Here is a 23,001-nt window from a genome sequence, read left to right on the forward strand (position 1 = left end):
GCCTTTTTTTGGGTATTTGTTTTGTCAAGTTGAAGAAGGGGAAAGTAGCAGTCAAGATAGAGATGAATTGGGAGTTTATGGCTGCAGCGGAGTTTGATGACAGCTCGTTTGTGATTGGTGAATGTCAGCTGTGACTGCTTCAGTGCGTCGTCTGTAGAGGGTGATGCTTTCTTCTCTACAGAATTGTTAAGCTCTGTCCTGTGGCTCCTGGTTAAGTAACGTTGCCTGCATAAAAGTACAAATGGCCCCGGGGTCGGACGGGACGTCGGGAGGTCAGGAAAATTCATGGATAGTATGACACACCACAATTTAATTGAAAAAAAAAAATCACCGTACAACAATTTGTAAAATTCCAACTTTTTTCTGAGACTCTTTAGGAAAAAGGTGAACCAGAAACCTCACGATCACCACTACCGCTGGGAGATTAATTAATTTCTAAACTGGAACGTACTCCTAAAAAGTTGGAATGTGCGCTATAGTGAAACAGGTACTCTGCATTGAACTATAGATTTGTTATCTTGGAATCTGCTATCACTGAAATAGATTTGTTGTATTGAATTGACGTTCAAGTTTCCCTTGAAGAAAAAGATCCCTTAGTTACTCTGTTTTACTCTATCAAATAGCCAATTTTTTAGCTGAATTTAGTTAGAGTTGTGCAACATATGGTTTTCCCCCAACCGAAAAGAACAAGCAAAACACCTCATTTCCAATTAGATCTTCAACAACACCAATCAATTTATTCAGATCACATAAAATAAATACCAGAAAAACACTTGGAACAATTACGAAGCTTGGAGAAACTAGTTCGACGAACAACAAAATTAATCAAAGGTACCGCCTCCGAACCAGAAAAAAAAGGAAAATTTTAATTCCGAAACAGCATCTTAGATCTTCTTCTGGGACGGGTCCTGACCGAAATCATTGATCTTGTCCAGAGGGCAGCGCCTGCGGTTGGTCTCCTCCACTTGCTTGGCCATGGCCAATCCAGAACGGGCCAGTTCCCTCAGGTTGGGAACGTCGTAGTTTTGGGCAACATAGACTCCAAAAACACCTCCGAGCATGAGACTAAAAGTGGTACCAAAGAACCCCATTGATGTATTTACTTGTGTTGATTCTATCTAATCAAATATAAAACAATAGCACAAAAATTCCTCCCGGAAACGAAGTGGAAATGAGTAGATGGAATTTGATGATGAATCTTGGAACTACGTTTTACTAATATATAGTGAGTGGGGTCTGAAGGATGTTGGCTTATTCTCCAAGTATTTTTCCCTTCTACAACTCTGGTTTCTTTTGGATTACGCTTTTGGGGAGTTTATTTTTCTAATCTTGAGAAGAGAGCTTCGTTCCTCCTCCTCCAAGAGTCAAAGGTCAACGGCTTTCATTATTATATTATTTACAGAGTCAACATCAACACGAGTACATTTAAAGAGTAACATAAAATTATAAGGACCAATCTTTAAATATATATAGTATGAGAAAGATTAATCCAAGTTTTGTACTGATGATCATTGGCGGATGTGAGCCTCCAAGATCTTAGAAATTCTTCTAAATCCCTTTACATTGAAATTTTCATTCACATCCTTGTACAAATTAGACTTTGTGGCTCCCCCCCCAATCCCCAATAAAAGATTGCAGAAATCTTTTTAATCTCCTTAAGACGTTAAAAGTTTTTGCTCGTATTCTTGTAAATATTGGACTTTATACCCCAAACCTTTTACAATATTGTAAAGGGCCTCCCCCGCCTTGGTTCTGCTAGTGATGTGATTGGCTGAAATTTAAGTTAAATGTATACTTGGGACCTTGTTCCATCTTTCATAGAGAGAAGGGTGTGCTTTGTCTGAAAGAGAGCCATATGTGGAGAGGGATGAAAATCTGCCTTAGTCAATTGTTTAGCACAAAGAATATTATTTACAATGTGCAAAAGATCTGCTATATGAAGTCTAGCACACAATCAATCTCGGAATTGGTTATCAAAAGAAAAAGAAGTTGTTCATCGAAAGAAAAAGAAGTTTGGTGGATCTAATGAGCCAATATTTAGTGTTTGCCCAAAGACTCGAAAGTTTATGCCTTGTGGGGACTCCAAAAGTGATACGAATAATAACACTGCTTAAGAACAAAGAGTAAGACGCTTTATTTATTCATAGCGATCGCTAAACAAGTCATATATAATTAAGAACAAACAAAGTACTGAAATTACAAGAAGTCACAATTAATTAGTATGTATGTAAGGTTTCAAAATATTGTTAAACGAGTCATCTTAATAATTAGATCTTGTTCTGAGGCCCGTCTGGACCAGCATCATCATCCATCTTCTTCTTGCTCTGCTGCTGCTGCTGCTGGGGCTTGCGGTAGGTCTGCTCTACATTCTTGGCCGTCAAGAACCCACAACTGGCCAGCTTCCTCAAGTTTGGGACGTCATAGTTCTGTGCAATATACACTCCAATTACACCCCCGGCCATGTACTTAAAACAGCTCCTGAAAAATCCCATGATGTCGACTCACCTTTTCCTTTTTCCCTTCACGTATGCTTTCAGATTAAGAGGAAAAGCAACAATATGTCTCCACTGCAATAGTAGGAAATCATTCAAATTAAAGAGATGGGATTTGCGATGATTATTAAGCCCTTTATGTTTTGATTTATATATATAGTGTCAAAACTCTGAAGGGGGTTGTCTTGTTATCCAAGCCTTTTCTTTCCCCTCCTCCAAGAGTCAACTCAACGGCCTTGCCTCCAAGAAATTTCATCAACAATTTTTAGATAATACCAACTACCCAAAAATGTTACAAAATGTTACTGGAGGTTTTGCTAAGCGTTCAATGCCAGTGCCATGCACGAGGTGTCAAATTCTAATTCCGATTTTTCAGCTTTGTGAATTTGTCATAAGGGATAAAACTACTTTTACGTAGGGGTGGGCAAAATTGCCCGTTAACCAGAAAATCCATCATATCTGATTTGATCAGATTCGAAAATTAGGATATTCGATCCGTATTATTTGATGAATCAAAAGAAAATCGGGTATCCGCTTAGATGTGGGGCTGGTTAGAGTGGGTTGATTAAAAATTCGCGAGTACCCGACCCGACCAGCATATTTTTTTTTTATTTTTTTTTTATATATACTATAAAATAATATTTTTAGAGCTAAATAAGCAATTTTCATTGAACAAATTGTAATACAAATATGAGAGACTATAGTTTATTTATAAGATTTATTTGCAGAGATCATGATCTTATATTTTATAGAAAAGAGTTAATTAATGTGGAATATATATTTAAAAAGGTGCTATTTATTTCAAACTTTTATTGATTATGAATTCTTTTAATTTTTTTTTTTTTTTGTATTCTCTTCACATGTTTGTTTCTTGGTGGGAGAATTTTTGAAAATTTTTTTATTAAATCCTAGATGAATGTGTAAAATGCAAAATTAAATTAGTATAAATCATTTTTTTAAACAAATAAAGGATAAGTGGGGGCAGAGCGGGTACCCGTTGATCCAACCCTATTTTAGCGGGTACCCTATAACAGAGTATCCACTGATATGCGGGACGGATAAGGATCAGAACATGGCTAACTCGCAAGATGTGGGTCGAATTAGCTAAATGGTGCACGGGTCGGATACCGGACCGTGCCCACCCCTACTTTTGTGGCATTTGATTGGTTGCTTTTATTGAATTTAGCGATGGATGAAAGGGTAAATCATAAATATATGACTTGAAATCTTAGAATAATTTATTGAATGTCATCCTTCGTGCAGAAGAAATAAGAAAAAACTAAGCAAAAAATAATGGGAAAATTTTTGTATAACTATGTAAAAAGAGGTTAATTGTAACTACAAAAGAAATGCATGCTAGTCTCCACCGTAATTAAATTACCAATAATTATCGTTTTGCTAAGATTTTGACGTCACATGATTGCGTGTGTTGTAATTTAATTACTTGGAACTACGAAATACGGCTGATCCATGGCAGTTGTTTAAGGAGCATTTCCCTAAATCCAATCCAAGAAGTGGGAAGAATTTCTCTAATCTTGTAGAATATTTCTTTTTGCCGCTTATCCACGGGCGGTAGTCCTACTTGAGCAGCTACCCAGTCCAAGTATTCATGCTGCGCCAACAAAAAGTTACAGAATTAATTAATTACAAAACATTAGATTTTGTTAACTTAATTAGAGAGACAAAAATAATTACTAGCTGAGATAATCCAAACTGTACCATATTAAGGTCAAGTGAATGAGTGTGGTGTTTTGGGATTCCCTTCTCCTCCAAAAGCCGGTAACATTGTTCAAGATCAGCTGACATATCTTCTTCTGATGGCAAGCTCACCTTACCAGATAAAACAGAAGCCACCCACTTGGCTTGTAAATCAATCATGACAAAATTGATTGCCTTATAATCACCAAAAGTGACAAAAATGCATGATTCAGTAATTAGATTAAGAGAGAGCAGTTTTAATGAAATTTGCTTGAAAAAAGAATTGCAGCTTAGGTGCCATCCCGTATGGTATTTAAGCAACAATGCATAAAAGAACTTACCACGCGAGGTATTCCAACAAAAGAAAGCCTAGGAGCAAGTTGTGGAGGGAAAACATGCTTGTACAACGGTCCAACGCGATTGTCATCATCAATAGTTATTACTCCATTTGTTTTCAAGAAAGGCAAATTATACTTGTACCTGTGTTAGTTACAATAATGAAAAAGGCTTCAGAAAACTTTGATCCATCCCCTCTTATCATGAACCTATTAGTGTATATAAATGGAAGGTTAAGTGTCATCATTCCTAGGCAAACAGCATCTAATCAGTAGTTGATTATAGAGATGAAAAATGGAAATGTGTTGTGGTGGAATATTTTACCCAGTGCAGTGGAGAATGATATCTGCTGTGACCAGAGCTCCATCCTCAAAAGCTATTTCACCATTTTCATAGCAATTTGTGACCTATAACAAGCTTGAAAATGAAGTTGTATGCTAGAAATGACTTCAAGTAAAATCATGAGCTAAAGAGAAAAAAAAAAAAAAACAATCATTTTGTGCTGCAACTCCAAATGTCGTGGGGTGGGGTGATACAAAATTACGTGCCATGGTTTTGTCACTTAGCAACAAAATTCAAATAAAAATAAATAAATGAAACCATATATACTTTTGAGTGCTGCCATAGGTTGTCATACATGTCCCATTTTTTGACTTCAATTTCTTGGGACCTGGAAGAGAGATGTACTTCTTTGGCTACCTCCACAATTTCTAGGGAGATATCATTGGCACTAGCTGCGCCTCCAATAATAACCACAACCTGTTTTTTTGAAAAATTAAATCAGTAGGATTAATAATGTATTTCTCTGTTATGCCTTCATAATTTACGAGCATTAATTAAGAGTACCGAATGAATACCTGATCTCTAAATGGCTCAGGAACTCGATAATTGTGGCAGTGAATTTGTTTCCCCTTCCAGTTATTGATTCCTTCAACGTAGTAATCAGGTAGAAATTATCAATGACAAAGCAATTGCTAGTAAATTATCAGTATTTAGTAGTAAAGTTGCTTACGCTTGCAGCCACCCCCCCCCCCCCCAAAAAAAAACCAAAACAAAAGAACAAAAAAATTAAAAAGAACTCTTCTATTATAAATTTGCTTTTTGCAGCGTGACATTAATTAGTGGCTACTTGACGTTAAATACCAATTAGATCTTTTGATTCAATGTGTCAAGAGTATTGAAAAATAGTACAATGCACTTCAATTTTATTGACGGTCTAGATGATTAATTAGGGTATTATATATTAGGGCCGCGCATGTAATGAAGCATATTTTCACATTTAAAAAACATAGATTAAGATATAAATACTGTCAATGGGAACTAGATTTAAGTCATTTACCTAAAGCCAAGGGCCTAACCATATATGCTATTTCCAACAAACATGCACCAAAATCCAAAGAGTAAAATAATACCCTCATAAAGAAATGGAGCTAGCTAGCTATTTGTGGAAATTGTTTAACTCGAGATCACCATTGGTTTTGGAAATTGTTTCTTGAAATCATCTTTAATTGAACTTAGAGAATGTCATATTGACGCACTAAACTCACAAACTGAAAATGCTCTAATGAATTTGAGATTCTTATAAAAATATGCTAGTGTATAGAAACTTAACATTTTGAACAAAAATACACATACAATAGACTATAGTGTAACTGACTTGAAAAGTTGAAGTTGTCCAAAATTAAAAAACTGCAAATGTTTTTTCCACCCAAGAATTCCAACTCCCAAGTAATAGGCCTAGAATTCGAACACTTTGAAAGCCCTCTCCCGGTGGTTATGGAACTAATAAAAATATTCTTCAGATGCATTAATTTCTTGGACTTGCTAGCGCAAACCTGGAAGTTCTGCCACTCTTGGTTGAGTGTTATGTCCATTACAAACCACAACGGCTTCGAATGGCTCTTCTGAAATCAACCCACCATTTGATCTCGACTCAACCACCCACTGATCATCATTCTCCTGCTCGACTCGGACTACTTCTGTATTCAGCCGAATTAACTCGACCAGCCCGAAATCTTCTGCAAAATTATTCAAGAACTGCAGCACCTCTTCATGGCCAGGAAAATCCATTAGCACGCCGTCTTTATTCTTGACAGTGAAGGGGTAATCCCAAAATCTCATAAGCGGTCTTGGGAGGTTTGTCTTGAGTGAATGGTATAGACTGCTGTGAACAATTTTTCTGCCAGGATCAAGGCCTAGAGGGTCGGTCTCGACTTCAGGATTGTACACCCACATCCCACCAATTTGGTCTGCTTTTTCATAGACCACCACTTGATGGCCTTCTGATTTCAGTTCGCAGGCCGTGGTTAGGCCGGCAACCCCGGCTCCGATCACTGCCACCTTCAGAGGTCGTGCCATGGTATAAAATACAATTGTGCAGACAAATTAATACCGAGGATGTGAACCTTGTTACGTAAGGCATAATGTTGATGTTTAGTATTTTTTATTTGAATTGTTCAACTAAATTAGCATTTCAGACTCGGAATTTTGCTGCCATGCACATGGACATAAAGCAAATGACAAAGTAGACTTGTCAAAAAAACTTGTGAGTGCCCAAATTGACCTGTTCTTGACATTTTATTTTACTGTCACGATAATCACCAAAACAATAAAAAAATTAAGTCACTTTCTGGCTAATTTACCAATTAATCATGTGTGTGTGTGTGTGTGTGGTGTGTGGGCTAATTTCCGGTCCAATTAATCTTTGTTTGGCTATGTGTGTATGAACATTAAAAGACAAGAAAATTTCCTTGACTATCACAAAATTAAGCAGCCTTATACATGTATCCTTTTACTTCAATATATTGTTGCAAAATTAAACAGCCTTATACATGAATCCTTTCACTTAAATATATTGTTACAAAATTAAACAGCTTTGCTCAAATCTCAAAACTAAAACTATCTGTGATTCTTATAATCACAATTAAATGCACACAAAGATGTAAAAGCAAATTCAATTTGCAGTCTTGGAGATGACTTCAGATTTCCTTCAGAGTCTGCACAACAATCATATTTAACAGTATTACTAGATGACAGTAGCATATATTTATATATGTGCATTAGTCCGATTAATCTCTAGTTAAATAAAAAAGAAACTTCCAAATTAAACCTTGAGCCTTGACAACATCTAAAACAAACGAGATCAAGACAAATTAAGCATGCATTAATATACCTGAAAGAAACAAATATGAATATTTCTAAATGATAAAAAACCTATACATCTACTCCCAAAGTACAAAATAAAAGGGGAAAAAAACCATATCAATATATAGACACCACCACGAAGGAATGCACTTATAAATTATTTTGGGAATCCGATCCTGGGGGGGTCTTCTGGCTCGGGGGCTTGCGGTAGGTCTCCTCCATATGCTTGGCCACGGCTATTCCAGTGCTGGCTAGTCTCTGGATGTTTGGTATATCGTAAGTTTGTGCAATATACACCCCAAAAACGGTGCCCAATATGAATTTGAACATGCCCATCTTCTTGCTTGAAATTCGGAGTGATGGGATATTGGGAATTTGGTTGTGTATTTGACCTAAAGGGATGACGAATTGAATAGGAAATCTTGTGGAGCATATGCTTTTAATTTGTGGGATTATATGATTGTAATCATGTCGTGGTGTCCAAGAATTCAATTGCTTGAAGGATATAAGTTTTGAACTCCTTTCCAGTTGGGCTGCATTGTTTCCCCTTGTCCAAGGGTCAACCTTCCAACGTCTAACTTGACCAGCAAAACTTTGAACTAGTACTACAATTTACTGATTAAAAAATAGTAGCATGTATAGAATCACTAGCTAGTTTTTTGACATCGACTGAGTTACCATCATGTCTTTTTTTTTGTTGGGGGGGGGGGGGTAGATTTCGGATTTATATAACCAACAAGGTGTGCATATGCATCAAGGTGTTTTCTCTCAAGTATATATAATAATAAATTTATTAGTAATTAGGCACTAGAAACACTAATCACCCATTAGGTAAGACATTTGGTTTGAATAAGAAATTTATTACGTTAGGCAATCGTTGATTTTGCATAATAACATTTTACCGTTCTTGATTTTGCCAATTGGCAGTGACCTTTGAAATTGTCGGTGGCATCACCGTGAAAAGGGACCAAATTGGCCTAAGCATAAAAGTTAGAGGATGGTATTGTCCTATTTTACTGCATGAGAATCAAGTTAATTTGAATCAGTTTAAAAAAAAAAAGGGTTGGAGGATCATGCATTTGGATCATTTGCTCAGGAAAATAAAATTTCCGCCATAGATTTCCACATTTTGTTTTTGACAGAACAAACAAAAATCACCATCAGCTTTAAATCTTTGACTGGTGTTCTTCTTTAAGGGCTATAGCCTTTCTTTCTTTCCAATTCTCCATATGCAACCGGAGAGATCCATATGCAAACTTGCCAATGCTCATGAATAATACTGTCTTTTAGTTGCTTGTCCATTTGTGGTAGTCCTGCTTGTCATATGTAGTGTTTTCACTTTTACACCTTATTTGCCCCACAAATTTTATTTATTTTTTTTAAAAAACTTATTTGTTTGCCCTTTCCATCCCTATAATTTTGTAAAGTTAATTATGTTAGACCTTTTAAAACATTTGAATATTTATTTATGTTTCCTCCTTTAAATTTCTAAAATTCTGTCTTTATATATACAAATGCTATATAGTGAAGATTCACTTTATAGAAAAAAAATTTCAACATTTTTTTAGTTTAAATACAACTATAATAATGTTAATTGTAAATCTACAGCAACAATTTAAATATACGGGTATAAAATCATCCATAATGAAGATTTAAGTCAACTACAAATCTATATATTGATAAAAACTAGTTCCGCCACTGGTCGCACCTCTCCATGTTTCCCCTTTTCACTTTAAGTCTCTTCCGAATGTTTCCTTGTTTTTCCTTTGCCCGTTTCACTCTATAGTATATGTTGCCATGATTTGTAGTAATGGCTAATAACTCTTACATACGAACTGATCACTAAACTTTTTTCAAAATCTCATTATGCTATTTGTCTATTAAGTAAATTTCTAGAAGTAATCAATTGAACCATTCTTTTACTTGCTAGATTGAAAGGACACGGGATTTCACCGCAAGGGAACCACGTACTGCATCTGCTAGGGCATGTTTATCCTTTTGCACATCAAAAATTGTATACTGGGCATTTTGGCCAAAGGAGTTAAAGGGAAGAAAAATGCATTTCTAATCAAATTCTGCCATTCACCATAAAGCAATCTTTTATTCTTTCCCCTATTCCAATATGTCAACTTTTCCAAATATCACCAGGGATAAGGCGGGAGGAATTGCAAGTAAGAGGTCCTAAATTCAAGACTTTTCACTTACATAAAAATAAATAAATAAATAAATAAATGCAAGTGCGTGCATTTAGATATTCAGATAGTGAATTATGTGTACTAAGGAATAACATTAGGACATTCCTCGGAAAAATCCTGCAAATTTTTATAATCATTATTAGAACGAACAATGTAAAGAATAATTCAAGCATGATATCCTGCTAAGCCTTATCAAATATTTAGTTATTCCAACTTTCAACATCTTGCTCCCTAAATTTAATCCACGAAGCTCCACAAATGAACTCAAAAAACTTGTGATAAATCTCCAATAGCTCAGTGTCCACAGGAAATCCGACTTGAGCAGCTACCCAGTTTAAGTATTCAAACTGCAAAGGTTTCATTGCCAAATGGATATGGTCATTAAGTATTCAAACACCTGCATCGTAGTAAATCTAGTGGAACTAACAAACACCCATGAATAATCTCTGGAACTTTGATTACCGGATCAAGTGGAAGCCTATGAGTATGGTGCTTGGGGATCCTGTTCTCCTCCATAAGCCGGTAATGTTGTTCAACATCATGCAACATTTCTTCTTTTGGTGGCAAAATCACCTTCCCTGATAAAACAGATGCAACCCACTTGGCTTGTACTTCGATCATAAAAAATATGACAGCCTGTTAATGCACAATATCATCAACTGTTGGGATTAAATTGTTGCTTGCTTGTTTGAAACTGTCAACCAACATCTTACCGTGCAAGTTTTCCTGTATGACTATTATACAAGTTTTTCAATGCAAAGTTTATTTTGCACAACGTGGTATACTTAGGTACCGTTTGAATTAACCTTGGAAAAACGTATGCAAGATAAATATGCCAGCTGCAAAGTCTCATAAACTGACCCTATAAGGTAGTCCAACAAAAGAGAGCCCTGGAGCAAGTTCTGGAGGAAAGACGTGCTTGTACAATGGTCCAACACGGTTGTCATCAATAGTTACAGTTCCATTCGTCCTCAAGAAATTAAAATCATACTTATACCTGTAAAATGTCAAGTTCAGCAAAGACGATAAAGGGCTTAGAATTAGCAGGCAACATTTGAGAGAGAGTTTTAAGAAGAAGAGCAAACTCTGACATGCAATGCATTCAGTTAACAAAATGAGGAGGTAATTACCCGGTACAATGCAGAATGATATCTGCAGCAACAGAAGTTCCATCCTGGAAGGCTACTAGACCATTTTCATAGCAATACTCGATCTATGAGAAGTTTCAATTGTTAAATTTCTTTAGTCCACAAATGTAGGTTTTTCATACTGTGACTCCAGCATGTTCAGTACTCAATGGAATGCAGGATTACATACTTTTGAATGCTGCCACAAATTGTTGAACATCTCCAACTTTGAAACTTTGATCTCTGGAGATCTTGAAGAAAGATGAACTTCTTTGGCTACCTTGGTGATTTCTTGACCAATATCCATGGCACTAGGTCCAGCACCAATAACAATTACAACCTGTATTTTTCACCAACTTGGACAATGTAGATTTTTGCATATAATCTTACCACATAATTTCCAATCAAGTACAATATTGCAAACAAGTACCTGATCTCGGAATGGTTCAGGAACTCGATAGTTGTGGCTGTGAATTTGTTTACCAGGCCAACTTTTGATTCCTTGAAAGAACCAGAAAGTAAAATTAGCATTCAGTACAAAACTCTGATCAAGTAATTTTACCTTTTCCTCTTTTTGTTGGTAACAAAGGATTCATCCTGATTAATCAACTACCATCAAGTACAAAAACCACACAGCAGGAATTGCACGAGCAAACATGAGGAGCAAACTGCCAACAAATCTAAGATTTGTTCAGTAGGAAATGTATTTGAATTTTATAAAACTAAAATAGTTATTCTTTGTAGTCACTCCCTAAGGTTAGGTCAAGGTATCTGTTTGTCTCAGTTGAGTTTCGATGTAGGTAAAATTCATTTTTTTCCCTTGAACTCGTGAATCTAATTTTAATGTCATCATATTTCTATTACATTAATTTGCCTCATGAACTCCTGATTGTTTTGTGGGCCAAAATATAGAAATCTTGCTAGAAAAAACACATAAGGGCACGTTCTGAAGACTAAAGTCCATCTCACTCTTATCAAAGATCATCTTACATACAGAGCTAATGGATGTATCTTGCTCTCAATAGCTTACCTATGTGCTCCTACCCCTGATCTCAAGGGCAAGTTATACATGGTTGCCTTGAATATTTGTTGCAACCTCTTTCTTGGGAAGTTTCGCTGCAAAAAAAAAGCTTGTGCATAGGTAGGTCCAGCTCAAACTGTAAAGAGAGTGCAACTAGCTATCAGTTCATCATAACCTATTTAGTAACATGACTAAATAGGGTACCTTAATCTTTCTTTGAAAACATATGATGATTGATGGGTGATATTTTTCAATATAGACCATAGTGTTGACTCCTGATAGCTTAGCATAACAGTTGTCTTCAAGTTTTTTCCCATCTTGACCATATTGCTGTCTTCGCCTCTGCAGATGGTATATAGCACGGGCAACTGTTCCCAAGTACATTGTTGAATACCATCTTCAAACTTAGTTTTAATTTCCGAGGATCCAAATGTAGCTAGCTAGTACATTAATAGGTTTAGGACTGCGGCCGGCGGATAATCACAAGATTAGGCATGATATATAGGGGAAGTTTCTTTCATACAGGATTAAAGGTTCAACAGAAATTAGACTAATTACTAACCAATACAAAGTCCACCGCACTAAACTTATACAGTTAAACAATTAACTTAGGCAAATGAAAATTTTCAAGAACTTACCTGGGAGGTCTGCTACTTTTGGTATGGTGTAATGACCATTACAAACCACGACTGCTTCGAATATCTCTTCTGATGAGCTCAATTCATCACATGTTCTCCTTCTCGACTCAACAACCCACTGATCATTTTGTTGCTCAACTCGAACTACTTCGGTATTGAATCGGATAAAGTCAAGGAGTCCAAAATCTTGAACAAAATTGTTCAAGAATTGCAGCACCTCTTGATGGCCAGGAAATGTCCTTAGCTCGCCATTCTTCCTGATGGTAAAAGGGTAGTCTGAAAATCCCATGAGACGTCTAGGAAGATTGGTCTCAAGTGAATAGTAGAGACTGCTGTGAACTATTTCTCTCTTGGGATCAAGGCTCAGAGGATCGGACTCGACTTGAGGACTGTACACCCAAGTCCCACCAATTTGGTTTGATTTCTCGTAGACCACCACCTGTTGCCCTTCTCTTTGGAGCTCACGGGCGGTGACGAGACCGGAAACTCCGGCTCCGACGACTGCAACTTTGAGAGATCGTGCCATGGTTTAGGTGAGCTAGTGAAGCTAGCAGAGGCAGAGTAAGGCAACTTGCTCGAAGGATCGAAGTTTTGATCCCATCATTTATACTAGTTCGATTATTTTGTTTATTAATTTATTTTTTGGGTGGAAAAAGCCAGTAAAAGTCGCTTTTGCACGTGCCAAATGTTGACTGAGATCAGGTGGAGTCCTCTGACCGTTCCAAGTGAATTTTGTTTTGTCCTACCAAGTGAAAATAAAACAGTGGAGTTTTTTTTTATGACTAATGTAAAGGTCTATGTTGAATTTTTTTTGCAAATGTTTTAATTTGAGTTGCATTATAAATATATATTTTTAATCAATTTTTTATATCCTGAATTAACTTTTTTTTTTAATTTTACATGCATTATATCATAAAAAGTTGTATAATGATGTAGTATTATTTCAAATAATTTATCCAAATAATTATCTGTATTACATTGCAAATAAATATGAGTGCTTGGTCAAATTTTGCTGATCGAATTTCATTTCATCATTTAGTATGTACTTTACGATAACTAGGTTCATTTCATCGAATTCTCTTGTCCCGCGCCCACTTCTTGGATCCCATCCATTTTTTAATAAAAAAAATTAATAAAAAACATGTTAATATGCCAAACAGATCAAACCATGAGACTTGTTAACTTCATCTCTAGAGAATTTCCGAGTGTTAAAGTAAGTAGAACAATTCAATGTACCAATTATGGTTCCAAAATCCATCACGAGGCTGTGCAATCGTACACGTTAATACGTTTGGATAGATGATTAATTGAAATATTATTTAAAATAATTACTATAGTACTTTTTATGATATGATTTACTTGCGATAAAAAATAATTAAAAAATATATTTATGGTACAAGTAAAATAATATTAAAAAAATTATGGTATCCAAACACTAATTTTATTTGGTAGGTACTTCAAGAAAACTAGGAATTAATATCCTAATATCAGAAGAAAGTTGGTTTGGATGGTAAAATGAGAGGGATTGTAAGTAAGGGATTGTTGGTTCAAGAACTCCCACTCACTAAAAAATTTCTTAATGTGCCAACAAATCGAACCATGAGATGTGTTTAACTTCATTTGTAGAAGAAAATTCCGAGCGGGACAGTAGGTAGAACAATTCAATGTACCGATTATGGTTTCAAAGGCTGCGCGATCGCTTAAGATGTCGTGGGCAATTTGTTTTAGATAATTTAGATGGAGACGGGACATTGAAACTCTAACACAGTTTAGTTTGTTCTGAGACTGGGTGAAGGATTAACGGGGATCAAGAAATTTAGATAAATTACACATGATTCCCTGTAGTTTCATTTCATCATTTTCACATGACTTTAATGTTTTAAAATATTCAATTCACCCTCTATGATTTTATGTAAAGTGAAAACTCAACGAAAAATAGTTTTTGTAATGTCATTAGTTGAAATACTAGTATTGCTCTCACTTAGGAACTAAATCAAATAACTATCTAACCACTACATATAAAATTACATAGAAGAATAATGTGGATAAATTTAAATATTATCGGGGTAAAATGGATATTATGAAAAATTATAGGGGATTAAATGGGTATTATAATTCCATCACATGCATTTTTAGAGTGACTCTAGCTTAATTGATGCCACTAGTGGTGCATTCCGTTTATATTTTTCACTTCACATAAAACAACATAGGGGTTATATAGTTATTTTAAAACCTTATGAGGGGTGCTGTGACACTATACAAAAATAAAGGAGTTTATATGCAATTGACCCTAAAATAAATTACTTATTACACTCTTGTGATTTTATATAAAGTCGAATGATTTTTCTAAAATTTTAAAATAGCCACATAATCCCTTTGTGATTTTATATAAAGTGGAAAATGAACGAAATACACAATCAGTTACAACATTTAGACCAAACATGTTTCAAAAGCACGTGTGATAAAATTTTAATATCCATATAACCTCCTTATAGTTTATATAAATATTCACTTTATCCCTTGTGATTTTTTTCATTTATCCACGTAATCTTCCCATACTTTTATAAAAGGTGGTTAAGCCGTCGATTGATATAATATTTAAGAAAGGGCACTATTGATATTTCAACTAATGGCATTATATAGGTTATATTTCGTCAAATTTTCACTTTATATAAAACCATAGAGGGCGAAGTGGATATTTTGAAATGTTAGAGGATCATATTACAATAGTTTCAATTGATAGGTGCCGAACCTGTACAATAATAAATACCTGCTCAAACAAAATATAATTTCTGTAAACAGTGATAAGCAGAATCGAATCCACAGGGACTGGGGATATTTGTCTCTTTTAAAGTTCAAATTAACAACGGGGGATTTTAGGAAAATTAATAATGAGCTATACTAATCAAATATTACAATTAAATAAAAATTAAATAGCAAATTATAGAAACTCAAATAGTATTGGACAGCTCTAGTCAAGAAGCAACTTCGGAAATGGTTCTTCTAATTGATCATCGATGCAAGAATATTTCACATACAAACTGATAAACAAGTTATAATTGTCAAACAAAAGATGACAATCAATTCCTTCGTAATTATCGATAATTAAGGTACGACCGTTAATTATTACCCTAATTGCAAAATAATTCTAAGTACGACCATAGAATTAAATTTCACAATTGCCTTAAGATTTAGGGAAACCCTGTTCTAACCAGACAACACGCTACGAGGGTTGTCTACAAATTAGCCCGTATATTTCCCTGATATAATCTTGATTATGCCAGTTACCACTAATTTAGAACAATCAAACAATTACGGATTTAATTATTCTAATTGGCTCAGGTTATTGAATTAATCTAGCATCCGGGCCCAGGACAATTGAATAATACAATAACCATAAGAAAATAAAGCAGAAAATATACGGATACCAGAAAATAATAGGAAAGCTAAAATCGATTAGATCTCACAATTTAAATCGAAACAAATCCTCCATTGTTCTTGACTAGAAAAAGGGATTTAGTTCATCCCTATTGAGGAGAACCCACGCCGAATTGTAACAATACTTGTGGCGTACATTGTCGAACAAAAGAAACGCATGAACAAGGAAAAGAAAGAAAACTAAACTGTCTCTAAACAATCCTCATGCCCTCGTGCGGTCCCCTCCGAAGTCTTTAAAAGAAGTGTACCAAAGGTCTCTAAGCATTCACTCATGCTCCACTCGTGGTCCCCTCGCAATTGAGAGTCCAAGTACAAGAAGAGAGCCTCTACCAATTCCATTTTTTTCGTTTCCTCTTCATAAGAGGACTTCAAGTCAGCAAGAGGGAAATGGAAGTCCGTTTCTTCTCAGCACTGCGGGCCAGGTTTGTGAAGTTTTTAGAAGTCTTCTATTTTTTCAGAGAGTCCCTCTTTTTTTGTAGCTTTCTACTCCATTTCCTGAAATTAAATCCAAATATCAAATATAAGTAAATATTAATAATTAAAACAATATTTGGCAAGGACAAAGGGGGAAATTAACAATAAAATTACTAACAATTAACACCCTATCAATTCCCCCCACACCTGAATCATGCTTGCCCTCAAGCATGAGAACAACAATTGAACACCAAAATTTGACAATGACTATTGCTCCAACTACCGTATTGCCAAGATACCCAGAAAAACATATATCAAGCATCACAAGTTAAGATCCAAGAAAAATCACCCCGGTTAGCTTCACAACCACCAACTCCTCCAATTTAAAGCAAACTAATCTAAGAAAAAAGGAATGGTTGCTCACATTTATCAGCAAATGGTCCAACTATTAACCAAAATCTCGACATCAAGATCACAAACCGGCAAGCTGACTTATTCACATACTAACACAATCTTTACTTTACTTTATTTTTCTTTTTGTTTTTATTTTTTTTTGAGTAACAAAAGACTTAGTATATAGCCCTTAGAGCCTTTTGACGCGGACTCCAACATTTGTCAGATGAAGGAGTCCGGTTACTCAGCCGCTATCGCTAGATGACCACGTACTCATAGAAATCACTACCTTTTGACGCGAGAATCGACACTTTAGATGAAAATCCCCGGTTATTCAGTAGTAACCACTAGCGGAGCATAGTCAACTCTTGTTTACAATCATATAGCACAATATCAAAAATAACACAAGAATAACAGTAGCCAACCTCAAATTTTCAAACATGAAGAACTAAAATTAATAACTGGACTAATTCACATGAAAAATGCCAACAATTATTCCTTGTGCCTAGTAAAGTTAACCAAAAATTGGAAAAGTTAAGCAATTATTGATATTCACCAAAGAGATGTTCCTGAATTCAACCATATTAACTTGATACCCTTTTATTACTAAAACTTGGCAATATCAGAATTAGAGACAACAACCCCAGATCAAAACTTGGTATTCATATAAGAACTGACCACTAGAAAAAAGAAAAGAAAATAAACGAAAAAGGAGATAAATATCAAACTAAAAACAAATGAAAAACCTCTAGAACCTAAAAACTAAAAATACTAGTACCACTACGATCCCCCCCACACCTAATTCACACATTGCCTCCAATGTGATAATCTAACAGCAAAAGGAAGGAGAAGGGCAACGATACTTCTCTGAAATCACGGGGACCATGGCGGGGCCACAGCAGTGGGTGAGGCGGGAAATGGTTGAGTTGGGTTGGGGTAGGCTGAGATCGAGAGGTTTCGGACCTAGAAGAGGACTTTGATCTCACCATTGTCGCTAACAGGTAACCCAATCAACAGAAACAAAATTGCCAACAAATAGAGGAACAAGTAAATGCAGATAAGTAGAAATCAATATCCTCTAGTGAAGTCAACAATCAACCCAATAAGCACAGGTATCTCCCAATTCAAAAGGGTAATACACAATAAATGGCCCACCAAATTAGCAATGTAAAACCCTGAGCAATTTACTCCCAACAATTCAATCAATACCAGAAAATCGCCACAAACAATGTAACAGTTAAACTCCACGGGCAATGGATGTCCAACCAATTTCACTCGAACAAACTAGGAGCAGTGCGAGTGACTAAACAAAGCAACAAATTTCAGCAATTGGACACAAATCCACCCAAAATCTCAACAACTATCTCCAATTGGACAGTCAACTACACAACTCAACTTACTAAAATTAGCAAATGACTCAAGAAATTGACAACTCCAGTAGCAGTAATTCAGAAGTTGGACAAGAACAACTCAACCACAAATGCTCAGTAGTCAATTAGGCAACCAATAACACAAGAGTAACAAATAGTATGTAAACTACCCTCACCAGTACCACTGGTGTATGCACAGGGGAAAAATTAAATCAAATGGCCAACCCACTGCACCTGATAAAGCCGAACACACCAAATAACACAAAAAATGAGCAGAAATCAAAACGAGAAGCAATTGGCAACTAACTCCCAAATCAACCCCAAATAATGCACCAATTTTACTTAACGGGACTAGGGACAGTGCTAGTGTGCTAATAAATCAACAAATGTCTCCAATTTAGGAAACCAACGAGTCAACTCAACAGCACTGAGGAAGCGCACAACGGCTACTGAAATGTCTCACGGAGCAAATAAACCACAGAGCCGTCAATGGAGCCCAAAAATTGACACTAAGAATGCAGTAGACTAAAGGGCAACATGGCAATAGAAGGACTCAGAGATACCTGCCCACTGCCCAACGGTGTCGTTGGTGGCAGTGGGTGACAGAAGCGGCAACGGCGGGGGCAGTCCATGGGTGTGCGCGGTCGCGGTTAGGAGAGGGGGCATCAACTGCCACTGGCGGGAGAGCTAGCTGGAGAGGCGGGCATCGACTGCCACTAGCGCGCGAGCTCAGGAGGAGCTATGCGCGATGGAAAAGGAGCCGCGGCGCTCACTGTTGGCTGCACTTGCGGGCGTGTGCGCTGGGGAGATGGCGTCGACGGAAAGTGGAGCGATTTGAGGTGGAGGTGGATAGTGAGGTGGAGAGCGAGAGTAAAAAGTGAGCTGGGGCGAAGGTGAGGGAGAAGGAGAGCTGGGGCGGCGGCGTGCGAGGTTGGTGGTGGCGGCAATGGAGGAAACAAAAGAAAAGGGAAGCAGGGCAACGGGGAAGAAGTAAGAAAGAAAGAAAAAAGAAAAGAGAAAAAAGAAAAGAAAAGAAAAAGATAGTTTTTGGTTCTTTATTTTTCAAAAAAAAATGTTTTTTTCCTCATTTTTCCTCATTTATATTTCAAGATTTGAATTTTTGAAGAGAAAACAAAAAGGAAAATAATTAAAAAAATTTTTTTTTGATTTTTTTAAAAATTATTTCATTTGTTTTTGGGTTGTTAAACACTGCGTGGGCATGCCAAGATTGCACTTCCTGCCAACGTCGCGAGATGTTGAGATTTGACCAACATGGGCTGTAGAGTGTGGGCAGGCGACGCGAGGAGGATAGGAGATCTGGGGTGGCGGCATTGTGCGAAAAAAAAGAAGGAAAGGAGGAAACAGGGGAAACAGTGGAGAAGAAGAAGAAAAGAAAAAGGAAGAAAGGAAAGAAAGAGAGAAAGAAAGAAAAAGAAGAAAGAAAGAAAGAAAAAGAAAAAAATAGTGTTTTTTTTTTAGGGTTTAAAAAGAAAATAATTCTTCCTTTTCTTGCAATAATAACAAAAAAAATATATATATATATATATATATTTTTTTTTTTGAAATTTTTTTTTTGAATTCATTTTAGGGTCATTAAACACCGCGTGAGCACGTCAAGATTATAAAACGTCCACTGACCTTAGGAGACACAAACACCGCGTAAGCACGTCAAGATTGATAAACGTCCACTGACTTCAGAAGACACAAATACCGCGTGGGCACCCCAAGATTGGTAAACGTCCACTGATCTCAGGAGATACAAACACCGCGTGGGCACGCCAAGATCGCATTTCCTGGTCACAGTGAAGGAAAATATTAGGATCGACTACCACCCAACTGAGAAACGACAAAATGAAAGTAATGAACAACGAAAATCAATAAAATCAATATTTGGGTTGCCTCCTAAAAGAGCGCTTTTGTTTAATGTCTTTGGCTAGACATTGTCATGTTTATTCAGGGAGGATAAAATCTCGTGATTCGTCTTAATGCTTCATCCTCTATATAGTCCGGATAGCCCTCGTAAATAGAGAAATTCTTGGGCACACGAGCTACGGGCTTCCATGAACTAGTAAATGGCGCCAACCAAGTCAACGATAATTTGCATTCTCCATTCACTCCTCCTTCACGTGTATTTGTTGGTCCAAAATATCTTGCCATCGCCACTTTTAATTTATTTCTGTAATGAAATTCAAAATTTTCTGGTATAATAAAGCCAATTTCATTAACAGGAATTGAAAAATAAGAGTCAAGAGAATATTGATTAAAGAATGGAGGAGATGTCACCGCATTTGGAAATTGTTCACTGGATTCATTCACTTAAACGAGTTGATACTGGGGTCTCATTTCTTGCACTTCAACTTCCTTTTCAACTGCATTTTTAGATCTGTTTTCTTGAAACTCTTGCAATTCCATGTCATTTGTCCGGATAAATATATCCTCATCTTTCTTAACGTCGACGATGGTCTGTGAGGGCAATTTTTCATAATTTGAAGAATTCAATTTGCTCAGTATAGACGCCAATTCACGCTTTTCATCTTCCATCTCTTTTTGAATTTGATCTTGACTCTTATTCTCCAGAACCGTAGGTCCTATAATTTCTTTTCCACTTTTGAGGGTCATGGCACTCACGTTCTTTGGGTTAACTTCAGGCTGAGATGAAAGTCTTCCTTGGACTTGGGATTCTAGGCGGTTAATTGCTATCACCATCTGACTTACCTGACTCTGCATTACTTGCACCTGTCCCAGTTGATTCCTCATACTTTGTATGTCAGAATCCGTCTTTTGTTGATTAGCAATTAACTGCTTTATCATTTCTTCTAGAGACGGACTTGGCATGGATGATGGTTATTGAGACTCTTGTTGTTGAAAATCCATTGGCCTGGTCGCATAATTAAAATTTGAATCATCCCACCATCCTTGATCATACCCATTTGAATAAGGGTCATACCCATTTGAATAAGGGTCATACCACGTTTGATATTGAGGTGAAAAATCTCCAAAAGTATCGATTGGAGCACTTAGGTCATCTTGAAATGTATGGTATATGTCAGTTGAACGATCTGAAGCAAAATAACTTTCACAATTTGCAACAGCCAACTGATCATTAGAAAAAACACGAGTCTCATAACCCCATTCAGGAATAAAGTCCAGTCTATCATCAAAATACGGAATGTTAGCAGCCATAAACTATATAAAAAAAAATAAGAGAAAAATAAATAAAAAAAATGAAAACAAGATGAACTCAAAAAGAAACAAATTAATTAGGCACCAGTCCCCGGCAACGGCGCTAAAAATTGACAGGTGCCGAACCTGTGCAATAATAAATACCTGCTCAAACAAAATATAATTTCTGTAAACAGTGGTAAGCAGTATCGAATCCACAGGGATTGAGGATATTAGTCTCTTTTAAAGTTCAAATTAACAACGGGGGATTTTAGAAAAATTAATAATGAGCTATACTAATCAAATATTACAATTAAATAAAAATTAAATAGCAAACTATAGAAACTCAAATAGTATTGGACAGCTCTAGTCAAGAAGCAACTTCGGAAATGGTTATTCTAATTGATCATCGATGCAAGAATATTTCACATACAAACTGATAAACAAGTTATAATTGTCAAACAGACGATGACAATTAATTCCTCCGTAATTATCGATAATTAAGGTACGACCGTTAATTATTACCCTAATTGCAAAATAATTCTAAGTACGACCATAGAATTAAATTTCACAATTGCCTTAAGATTTAGGGAAACCCTGTTCTAACCAGACAACACGCTACGAGGGTTGTCTACAAATTAGCCCGTATATTTCCCTGATATAATCTTGATTATGCCAGTTACCACTAATTTAGAACAATCAAACAATTACGGATTTAATTATTCTAATTGGCTCAGGTTATTGAATTAATCTAGCATCCGGGCCCAGGACAATTGAATAATACAATAACCATAAGAAAATAAAGCAGAAAATATACGGATACCAGAAAATAATAGGAAAGCTAAAATCGATTAGATCTCACAATTTAAATCGAAACAAATCCTCCATTGTTCTTGACTAGAAAAAGGGATTTAGTTCATCCCTATTGAGGAGAACCCACGCCGAATTGTAACAATACTTGTGGCGTACATTGTCGAACAAAAGAAACGCATGAACAAGGAAAAGAAAGAAAACTAAACTGTCTCTAAACAATCCTCATGCCCTCGTGCGGTCCCCTCCGAAGTCTTTAAAAGAAGTGTACCAAAGGTCTCTAAGCATTCACTCATGCTCCACTCGTGGTCCCCTCGCAATTGAGAGTCCAAGTACAAGAAGAGAGCCTCTACCAATTCCATTTTTTTCGTTTCCTCTTCATAAGAGGACTTCAAGTCAGCAAGAGGGAAATGGAAGTCCGTTTCTTCTCAGCACTGCGGGCCAGGTTTGTGAAGTTTTTAGAAGTCTTCTATTTTTTCAGAGAGTCCCTCTTTTTTTGTAGCTTTCTACTCCATTTCCTGAAATTAAATCCAAATATCAAATATAAGTAAATATTAATAATTAAAACAATATTTGGCAAGGACAAAGGGGGAAATTAACAATAAAATTACTAACAATTAACACCCTATCATCAATCATAGAGGATTATATGTAATTTACCCTGAGAATTTCACTCCTTTGGCTATACGACAATGAGGAAAGAAATTGAATCAGGAGAGAACAGCGAAATTTCCTTGCAGCTACTCAAGATTTGGTGACAAAT

General features: G+C 36.2%; 2 protein-coding genes across 2 annotated transcripts; both read right to left on the minus strand.

Moving 5' to 3' along the window:
* Positions 1–3,942: 3,942 nt before the first annotated feature.
* On the minus strand, positions 3,943–6,884 carry LOC113756406 (flavin-containing monooxygenase FMO GS-OX5-like). The gene is made up of 7 exons (XM_027300090.1): positions 6,362–6,884; positions 5,384–5,454; positions 5,136–5,285; positions 4,851–4,933; positions 4,532–4,670; positions 4,212–4,385; positions 3,943–4,104 (listed from the first exon to the last, which is right to left on the minus strand). The coding sequence occupies exons 1-7, from the start codon at positions 6,882–6,884 to the stop codon at positions 3,943–3,945; spliced, it is 1,302 nt and encodes a 433-aa protein (XP_027155891.1).
* A 3,089-nt stretch (positions 6,885–9,973) lies between these two features.
* Positions 9,974–13,177, minus strand: LOC113756405 (flavin-containing monooxygenase FMO GS-OX5-like). Its single transcript, XM_027300089.1, has 7 exons — positions 12,652–13,177; positions 11,423–11,493; positions 11,183–11,332; positions 10,996–11,078; positions 10,727–10,862; positions 10,328–10,501; positions 9,974–10,212 (listed from the first exon to the last, which is right to left on the minus strand). Exons 1-7 carry the CDS (start codon positions 13,175–13,177, stop codon positions 10,066–10,068), a joined length of 1,287 nt encoding a protein of 428 aa, XP_027155890.1. The 3' UTR covers positions 9,974–10,065.
* Positions 13,178–23,001: the final 9,824 nt, after the last annotated feature.

This window comes from Coffea eugenioides, unplaced genomic scaffold (assembly GCF_003713205.1).
Source record: "Coffea eugenioides isolate CCC68of unplaced genomic scaffold, Ceug_1.0 ScVebR1_2291;HRSCAF=3292, whole genome shotgun sequence".
NCBI classification, from domain to species: domain Eukaryota; kingdom Viridiplantae; phylum Streptophyta; class Magnoliopsida; order Gentianales; family Rubiaceae; genus Coffea; species Coffea eugenioides.